The sequence below is a fragment of the Dendrobium catenatum genome, unplaced genomic scaffold (assembly GCF_001605985.2).
Source record: "Dendrobium catenatum unplaced genomic scaffold, ASM160598v2 fragScaff_scaffold_1557, whole genome shotgun sequence".
NCBI classification, from domain to species: Eukaryota; Viridiplantae; Streptophyta; class Magnoliopsida; order Asparagales; family Orchidaceae; genus Dendrobium; species Dendrobium catenatum.
The window spans coordinates 8935450-8945422 of NW_021320019.1; the positions used below are offsets into that span (position 1 = coordinate 8935450).

Here is a 9973-nt window from a genome sequence, read left to right on the forward strand (position 1 = left end):
ACGGAGGTCTACGTAGCTCGGGAAGACGAGCGTGATTTGCTGACGACGCAGGAGCTTGACGAGGTGCTCGACTCGACTTGTTTCGTGAGACGAGTCGAGCTCGAGCTCATCTTTCGAGCCCGACTTGAGCTCGAACTATTTAATAGTAGAGCTCGATTCGTACACCCTGGCTCGAGCTGTACTCCACTAGTTTGCACCCCTAACTTGTATGAAACGGCCCTCTAAGATTGAAAAAGCCCATCTATATTTGGTAACATCTCTTCTTCGGGGTAGTAAAATAGAAATCAGCAGAGCGGCCAAGGGGAAGAAAGCCAAGGAACCCTATACCCATCTTGCAGATCGATTATCCAGTCATCGTCTAATGGTATTTCTGATCGACAGAACTTCTTTTTATTCTCTCTTTATTTTTTATTACGATCTTTCCAGCACTTTTTTTTCCCGGTAGGATTCTTTGTGTTGATTTTGATCGAGGGAGGCATCGGTAATAGGATTTGAGCAGCAGCATGCGATGGATGTGTTTCTGTTCTCTGATTTTTTTTATATATATAATTTCTGATCTATTTATGCATAAATTTAAGCACGACATATCTGTCGGAAATATCGAGTTTTACGGTTTACATTCTTTGACCGTTCTGTAGGGATTACACGTCAATGCAAGATCATGGTTTTAAGAGTGTCGGAGCTTTCTAACCAAAGAGGCTAATTTTCTGCTTATATGGCTGTTTCAGAAAATATTACTATGATTATTAGGTGAAATGAGGCATCAGTGGACTAAATTAGGATTAATGTATGAATTTTCTTTTGATATTTAATCTTGGTTTAGATTGAATAGTTAAGGCGGTAGACATTTTTGGTTTGGCTATTATAATGGCTGGCGTTATACAAATCAATATTATGATTACGTGAGATATGGGGATTTTTCTTCCTTAGTTGAGGATTTAGCATTTTAACATTGAAAAATGGGTTATTATTGCAAACTAGGATGACCCGGAGCTTGAAGCCATCCGACAAAGAAGGATGCAAGAAATGATCGCTCAACAAGGCATTGTAAGTGATTACAGTGGCAGATAATTGCATTATGTAATCTTACTAAGGATGGTTTTCTGAAATATGGTGCATTTGATATTTTAATTAGAGGAATCAGCAAAATGAAGGGCAACAAAACGCACAAGAAGATGCCAAGAGGTTATTTTTTTCTACTGGTTCTTAATCTTTTATTTTTGTCTGTAATGAAGAATCCATTATAAAAAAATTGTTATTGTTCATTCAGTTTTTTATTATTGGTGTACCTTGGTTTATATTATGTGTTATTTAGCCTCTATAAAGTTTTCTAAACTGTTTCTGGAGGACTAAAATGTTTATGCATTAATCTAGGGAAGCCGAGGAACGAAGACAACTTATGCTTAGCCAAATATTGTCAGTTCAGGCAAGAGAAAGACGTAAGTTTGTATATTGGTATTACTTTCTCTTTTTTGTGAAGCTGTACTCATTTGTGAAATGAAGTCATTCTCATTTATATTTTGTTCTAGCTAAAATTAATTAGCTTATTATATTTTATGGTCCTATGAAGTAAAAATAAACTGATCTTTGTTTTGTATTGTTTTTTTTTCTTTTTACTGTTATGCCACCCCATGAAGAGATTTGCACTTCTATGTTGTCCAAAATAAATGATATAGCAGATGTAACATAAGGTTTATTAGAGGCTTTATAAGAAAAACCATACTTAAAACTAGTAAGAAGGAAAAATTACCAATTTATTGGGTGGTTTGAAAATTGTTCCATGTTCGTTGTTACTTTTATTGCTGCTTGTTTTCTTTTAGGCTGTGTCATTAGGGTTGGAAATGTTCATTTATCATTTTTACAAGTTTAGGGCCACTTTTGAAGACTTATTTTATTTTATATCAAATCATGATCTATGTAGATATAGAAGGCATGAATTTATAAATTACATCAGAATTTTGAGAATTCAGTCAGGTTTATCTACTTTTGAACCAAGGATGTAGCATGGATTTTGGTAGAGAAACTCCATAAAAAATGATTCATAAACCAATATCAGAAATGCTGTAATGAAATTTCAATCCAGTATGATGACCGTAATATTCTCAAAGAATTTATCCATTTTTCCACAGGTAGATTGCTTACTTGTTTCTTTATTTTTTTTTATATAACAATAATCAAAATGTTTCATGCTTCCAATACTTCAAACATTCGTTAAAGATTTCTATCACATAAAGCTTATCCCTTTGGGAGAGCTTTGGAGAATTCCTTCATGGATTGACCATTAACTAGCAAGGCCTGAAAATGCTTAGTGAGCTTATGACGCATTTCCATTTGCTTTTTTAATCATAAAGGCTATAAAGCACTACCACCTGGAAGGTTATTTGAATTCCAGGAAACAATTGTTTTTTTGGAAAATTTGGTGGATTTATGGCTTTATATAAGAACAGCAATTAAAGGAAGGTTGCTAGAGTAGAGGGTGTTCTCTGTGGAATACTAAAGGAGTTGATGTTTCCTTTGGAGAACAATTTACCTTTCCATGAAGAAAGTTTCGGGTTTTTTCAATGATCAAATTCCTTAAATCTTTTTGCAAAGCTTTAGATCCGAGAGCAAGGATCACATGTTTAGTAGGAATGATTCAAGAGAGCATCCCGTAACATCAACAATAGAAACCCCTTTATCCTTAAGCCTCCCAAGATAGATCAGAGAAAATTTTGAAAAATTTAGTCTAAGGCCTGATGCATCTCAATAATTAAGCATAATGCTTTTAAGAATGAGAGCTTGAGAATGAGAAACAACACAAATGAGCAAGGCACCATCAAGAATTTGAGTAATATTATAGATAAACCCCTTTTGCCACAATTACAGCCCTCAATCCAAAAATCCTTAGCCGCAACTTTAATCATCTTGTGCAAGAATTCCCAATATTAATAAGAGAGTGAATCATTTTGTCTTAAGCTTTTTTAACACTTGAATTGATTATCTAGTTCTCTATTGATGCAAACTTGAGAATTGGCATGCATTAAAGGTTATTTGATCCATGAAATAAGTTTGGGTGGAACAAACCAACCCTTTAGAGCTTATAAAATAAAATTGCAAATGTAGCTGCCAAAGCTTTTTCAAAGCCGATCTTGGAAATTGTTTGAGTCTTTATTTTGCTTGATTGTAGACATAAAATCTTGGAAATTGTTGAGCCAATATTTTGGTGAATATTTGAAGATCCCATTGAGTTGATTGATAGATCTAAAATTTTTAAGAGTTTCACTAACTTTTTTAGGAATAAGGCATTCTAATTTTGGTTAAGAAGAGAAGTTTTTCCCATAAAATATCATCAAACGCAAGCAGTAGACAAAATGAATGCTTTTCAATAATTCTTGAAAGAACTTGTTGTTTGCAATGTACTCCAAAGTGCCCCTCCCATCAATTAAACACCATGAGTGATCAATCAAGTAAGGAAAATAGTTATTAAGCTTATTAGCCAACACTTTGGTAAAGAGATCAGATTGATAGACCTAAAATTTTAAGAGTTTCAAGAACTTATTTTTGTAGGAATAAGGCATGTAATTATAGAATAAGAGAATTCTTATTCATAAAAATATTATTAATCATATACATTAGATCTGTATGAATGATTTCTTTTAATTCTTGAAAGAATTTGTTCGAGAAGCTATTTGATCCAGGTGATTTAGATACTTCGAGAGAGAAAGTGGCTTGCTTAGCTTCTTCTAATTAAAAGGAGAATCTAATTATGCAAGAAGAAGGGTTCACTGGGTAACTTGTGGAAATCAATAGAGCATTGATTAGATCATCAGAATATTTCTTTTGAAGAGGTTTTTAAAATAATCAATCAAAGCAATTAAAATTTTATATTTTTAAAATATCAATCACTAATTAGAATTTTTTGAATTAAATTTATTTTCCTTCTCCCATTAGAGACGATGATAGAAAAAAGTTTTATAATCTCCCTTTAGAAATCAATTGACTTTTGATTTTGGTTGCAACTTTTTTCTTTTTCCTCTACTTTGTTATATGGTTATGTTCTATCTTGATTATACTCTTCAAGTTCTTAGATGGAACATAGACCTCATACGTCTTAGACTTTAATTTGATTGAGCTTAGCAATCATAGAGTTCTTAAGTTCTTAAGTGATAATGTGTCATCACCTCCTCCAAGTTTTGTGACGTTTTGTTGCAACTTTTAACTTCATCACTAACCTATTAACCTTACCTGCTTTAGTAGAGAAGCTTTTCTGCCAAGTTGAAAACATTTCGTTGAACCATTCTTATTAAATTAGAAATTTTCAAACATGGAAATATTACATTTGGGCATAGGAGTGAGATTGGATTTAAAAATAACTTGATAATGATATGTGAAGAATTTGTTGATAATCTTGCTTATAAAATAAAATTGCAAATGTAGCTGCCAAAGCTTTTTCAAAGCCGATCTTGGAAATTGTTTGAGTCTTTATTTTGCTTGATTGTAGACATAAAATCTTGGAAATTGTTGAGCCAATATTTTGGTGAATATTTGAAGATCCCATTGAGTTGATTGATAGATCTAAAATTTTTAAGAGTTTCACTAACTTTTTTAGGAATAAGGCATTCTAATTTTGGTTAAGAAGAGAAGTTTTTCCCATAAAATATCATCAAACACAAGCAGTAGATCAAAATGAATGCTTTTCAATAATTCTTGAAAGAACTTGTTGGTTGTAATGTACTCCAAAGTGCCCCTCCCATCAATTAAACACCATGAGTGATCAGTCAAGTTCGGAAAATAGTTCTTAAGCTTATTAGCCAACACTTTGGTAAAGAGATCAGATTGATAGACCTAAAATTTTAAGAGTTTCAAGAACTTATTTTTGTAGGAATAAGGCATGTAATTATAGAATAAGAGAATTTATATTCATAAAAATATTATTAATCATATACATTAGATCTCTATGAATGATTTCTTTTAATTCTTGAAAGAATTTGTTCGAGAAGCTATTTGATCCAGGTGATTTAGATACTTCGAGGGAGAAAGTGGCTTGCTTAGCTTCTTCTAATTAAAAGGAGAATCTAATTATGCAAGAAGAAGGGTTCACAGGGTAACTTACGGAAATCAATAGAGCATTCGATTAGATCATCAGAATATTTCTTTTGAAGAGGTTTTTAAAATAATCAATCAAAGCAATTAAAATTTTATATTTTTAAAATATAAACCACTAATTAGAATTTTTTGAATTAAATTTATTTTCCTTCTCCCATTAGAGACGATGATAGAAAAAGTTTTATAATCTCCCTTTAGAAATCAATTGACTTTTGATTTTGGTTTAAACATTTTTCTTTTTTCCTACTTTGTTATATGGTTATGTTCTATCTTGATTATACTCTTCAAGTTCTTAGATGGAACATAAACCTCATACTTCTTAGAGTAATTTGATTGAGCTTAGCAATCATAGAGTTCTTAAGTGATAATGTGTCATCACCTCCAAGTTTTGTGACGTTTTGTTGCAACTTTTAACTTCATCACTTACTTATTAACCTTACCTGTTTTAGTAGAGAAGCTTTTCCGCCAATTTGAAAACATTTCGTTGAACCATTCTTATTAAATTAGAAATTTTCAAACATGGAAATATTACATTTGGGCATAGGAGTGAGATTGGATTTAAAAATAACTTGATAATGATATGTGAAGAATTTGTTGATAATCTTTTGTCTATCATTAGGGAAAAGAATATCACATGAGGGAGAAAGAAAGTAATGATCCAATTTGGCAAAGATCTCATCAACTCTCTTTTTGGGACCAAATGAAGGATCTTCCAATAATAGGAAGATTGGAATTTAACAAAATCAATTAGGAAATAGTAGGGAAATTTAGAAAAAGAGAGGCAAAGAAGAGAGTACATTTGCTGGAAAGGAGGGAATTTGAGTATCTAGTTGGGGACCTGGGGAAGACAAGACAGATGATTTATTAGAGGCTGTTTGCTTCTTCCTCAGTTGAAAGTAATTATTATTTTGCTTTTGACATAGTGCTTGAAGATTTTTAGCTTTGCAGATCTTCCATTATGGCTTAATGGAGGGTAAGAAATTTTATAAGAAGATATCACAATTTGTGCCATAATATTCAGGATTCACCAATTCTGAAGATCTCATTTTTGTACCTCTTATAAGAGAAATATCACTAATGCAAAATGGGTTGTACTGCTCAACATTGTTTTGTTTCCTTCCATTGTATCATTGGGAGCAAGTTTTAGTGATTACCAAAGTTTTGGTGTGTGCAAGGGTATGTACAGGATTCTACACATCAATATACACCCTGTACATCCCAAATACAACTTGCTCGGCCTTCTCTCACCGGAATTAGTCAAATATTGCTTCAGCTCGCATCTATTGATCTGTAGTTTATCAAAATTGGAGGGTTCGTAATGCGAAGAAACAAAGAAGAGTGTTGGGAGTCTGACTATAACAGTAGCTACCATCCTTGAATCTATAACCAAGTCATGGATTTCTCTTTTTTAAGAGCATTGGGACTAGGAGTATAAATGAGCCAAGTCAAGCTTAAGTCAGGCCTAAATCGAGCCTATCTCGTGAGCCAAATTCCGAGCTCGAACTCGAACCTGAGTCAAGCTCAAAAGACAAGCTCAAACTCGCCTCGTGACATTGAAATCAACTCGTTGAGTGGCTTTGTTCTACGTCCAAGCCCACTAGTTCTGTGTTCGTGCCAACTTTCCTCTTGTCTTCCCGCGTCCATGTTGGAGCCCGTGTTCCTGCATTCATGTTGGAGCCCACGTTCCCGCATCCTATCTCGCCTTCCCGCCATTTTGCCCCGCGATCCAGTGTCTATGTCGGCTCCGCCATTTGCCCGCAAGCTTGCACCTGCCCTGTGATCCTGCGTCCGTGTTCGAGCCTGCCCCAATGAGTCGCTCGACGAATAATAGAGCCGAGCTTCCTAAGAGCCGAACTCTAGCTCAATAATTAATTCGAGCTTGAAACTCGATAAGCTCAACTCGCCAGCTTGTTAACTAGTCGAGCTCGAGCCGGATCGTGAGTCAGCTTGACTCTGTTGTACCCTTAATTGGGACAACTGGTGGGAAAAATTATGTCACCACGCAGATTTTGATTTGCTTGACTCTGTTGCACCCCTTAATTGGGACGACTACAACTACCTCAGTTGAAAGCCTCTTCCAACTTGTGTCTCCTTTCTCTTGGTTGGTTAGAGGCCAACATAGATGGGGCTTCATTACCCTCATAAAAAGCCGATCTTGGAGTAGTCGTTCATGATGACCAAGATATGTTTATTTCAGCTGCTGGCCGGCCTATGAACATTGGGGGATGGATCTTTTATTGAGTTTCAGGCTTCACTCTTTTTGCAAAGCATTATTCAGCCATGGGTGTATGAAGCTGAAGGCATAATTATAGAGGGAGATAATAAGTGTGGTTGACTATCTTAGGAGCAATATGGCTGATGAAACATGGAAGAGATAAGCCAAAGAGGCAATTGACATTGGCTTTCTCAAGGATTTCAACCAAGTTATATTCCATCACGTGCACAGATTTCAAACAAGGTGGCCCATTTTTATACTTATTTTGCAATAGATTGTAATTTTATATGGAAAAATGGTCATAGCAACAATCTTTCTTCTGATTTTTTGTTTTGTTTTGCTAAATGAAGATATTGGTAGTTTTGTATATGGATGATTGTGCTTTTGCCCTTTATTTGTGAATGAATGCAACATGCACTTTTCAAGAATTCAACTTGTACATGCCTTATCCACATGTAGATCTGCTTGTGTAATATATATGCACATGATAATCTCTCTTGTTTTTGGTGAGAATGTTGGCATAGATATGTCAAATCATTGCAAGTAGCTCTGTTCATTTTCTTACAGTGTTGAGTTTGGGTCATGTTAAGTTCAAATATGTTACTTGTTTTCAAGTTGGGTGACACTTATCCGGCTTGATCCAAACAAATTCTCATGCTGGTTCAAGTTGGACTTGGTCGAATGGAGTTTGGGTTAGGATTTTTGACCCGTTTGATAATTGGTTAGGTCTGGGTCATACCCAAAATGAATTGACATTTGGGGACCAAGAATCTTTAGATTTTGAAGAAAGCTATATTTTTAGATTTATTTCTTTCCACGCTCATTGACACCCAAACTCAACCTATAAACATGAATTCACATTTGGGGACCATGATTGCCCTCTTTTTAAATTATGTAAAATTTTAGTCAATATAAATCTTTATATTTTGAAAGAAAGCTCCATTTTCAGATGCATTTCTCTCCTTGCACATTGCGATTGGATTCTTCTCAAGTGTTGTTTTCTTTCTTTTTTAGTTAGCATCTATTATAGAGAAGTTATAGTATTTTAACAAATAGAATTTCAAAGTTTGAAAAGCCCCCCCTCATACAATTTTGACTTGTATTTAAACCACGCTAGTTCTGGCATGCTTATACTATAACCTTTCTTCTCAATCTGTCTGATCAAAAGGGATATGGATTGGAGTTCTGCTTTATTGTCAGTAATATTGATCCACATCCATGTTCAGGTTGAAACTCTTAGGTTTCATTTAGGACGGCTTTCTTACTGCTTCTTGAAACGAATTTTTAATACAAAATTTAAAAAATTTTATACTAAAAACTGGTTCATAAAGCAATAAGAAAGCCGTCTCAAATGAAGCCTTAGGCTTCGTTTGAGATGACTTTTTTACTGTTTCTTAAAGTAGCTTTCTTGAATTTTTATACTTCAAGAAAGCTGCTTTAAGAAAGTCGTCCCAAGCGAACCCATAGTCTTTATGTAGCCTTTGTCGAAGTTGACACTGTCATGTAGGTTCATATTACTTGAATGTCGCATTGCATGCTTACTGGTTATATTGCTACATACCTATACTATTTTTAGTTTTAGTAAGCCATCGATAGTTATCGGCAAATAAGTTTCAAATGTTTTATGTATGAACAGTTGCCAGAATAGCATTAGTGAAACCTGACAAGGCGAGGGGTGTGGAAGACGTTATCCTTAGAGCAGCTCAAACGGGTCAGATTAGTGAAAAGGTAAACTTCTTCTTCCATGTTTTCCTCTTACTGCATTGGGAAATAATAATTTCTTATATCTTTCTTATTCTGTAATAGGTCTCGGAGGAAAGGTTGATCTCAATTCTTGAGCAGATTAATACCCAAACCACCAAACAGACCAAAATCACTGTTAGTATCGATCTGCACCTCCCTAATTTTCACTACAGGAAAGAGAATTGATTGCTGAATTTCTATCTTATTTCCGTCTTCAGATTCAACGACGCCGCAGTGTCCTTGAAGATGATGATTAAGGTTTTGTTTGGGACGGGCTTTTTGTCACTTTTTAAACTAGCTTTTTAGTATAAAAAATTTAATTTTTTTATTAAAAAGCTGCTTTAAGAAGCGGCAAAAAAAACCGTGCCCAATGAAGCCTAAGAAGAATCAGGCTACTGATGAGCCTTCTGGGTTAGCTATTGCTTGCATTTTATCCCTTTTGTCGTGTAAAGTAAATGAGTTCTCATTCACTATGTTGGTTAACTTTATAAACATGTGTATTGTACTATTGTCCTTGGTTTGGATTTTAGATTGTAGATTATGGTTATGATTTTATGATGTTGCAAAACTTTTCTTCTGGCCGCAGATTAAGGTTTTATTTGGGACGATTTTTTTTATTGATTCTTATGACAGCTTTTTAGCTAAAAAAATTAATTTTTTATTAAAAAACAGTTTTAATAAATGGTAAAAAAATTATCTCAAACTTGAGATACATTCCGATATAGAATTTGGATAAACATTAAAAGTGATGATTAAATTTACAATTATAAGAATATGCCAATGATCAACATTAAATTGTACCATTGGATTGGTAATTAAGATGGTTATAAAGGGCAGAGGAAGTCATTTATGTTGGTTTGTTGTAATCTCTTTTGAAGTGAAAAGCTGTTGGGTGACTAAGGGCTTAATTATGATGGATTAAGGCTTAGT

The 9973-nt window shown here is 34.1% G+C and overlaps 1 protein-coding gene across 1 annotated transcript; it reads left to right on the top strand.

The window, feature by feature from the left end:
- Positions 1 to 207: 207 nt before the first annotated feature.
- Positions 208 to 9622, top strand: LOC110113552 (DNA-binding protein DDB_G0278111). The gene is made up of 7 exons (XM_020846189.2): positions 208 to 364; positions 982 to 1047; positions 1136 to 1185; positions 1375 to 1439; positions 8937 to 9028; positions 9107 to 9178; positions 9262 to 9622. Exons 1-7 carry the CDS (start codon positions 209 to 211, stop codon positions 9298 to 9300), a joined length of 540 nt encoding a protein of 179 aa, XP_020701848.1. The 5' UTR covers position 208; the 3' UTR covers positions 9301 to 9622.
- The last annotated feature ends 351 nt before the right edge of the window (positions 9623 to 9973 follow it).

What these genes read in the sequence shown, in the direction of transcription:
- LOC110113552 (XM_020846189.2), top strand. Translation starts at nt 209, where the DNA reads ATGAAACGGCCCTCTAAGATTGAAAAAGCCCATCTATATTTGGTAACA. An exon ending in GCACAAGAAGATGCCAAGAG is followed by an intron (nt 1,186 to 1,374) that starts GTTATTTTTTTC and finishes GCATTAATCTAG; the next exon opens with GGAAGCCGAGGAACGAAGAC. An exon ending in CGGGTCAGATTAGTGAAAAG is followed by an intron (nt 9,029 to 9,106) that starts GTAAACTTCTTC and finishes ATTCTGTAATAG; the next exon opens with GTCTCGGAGGAAAGGTTGAT.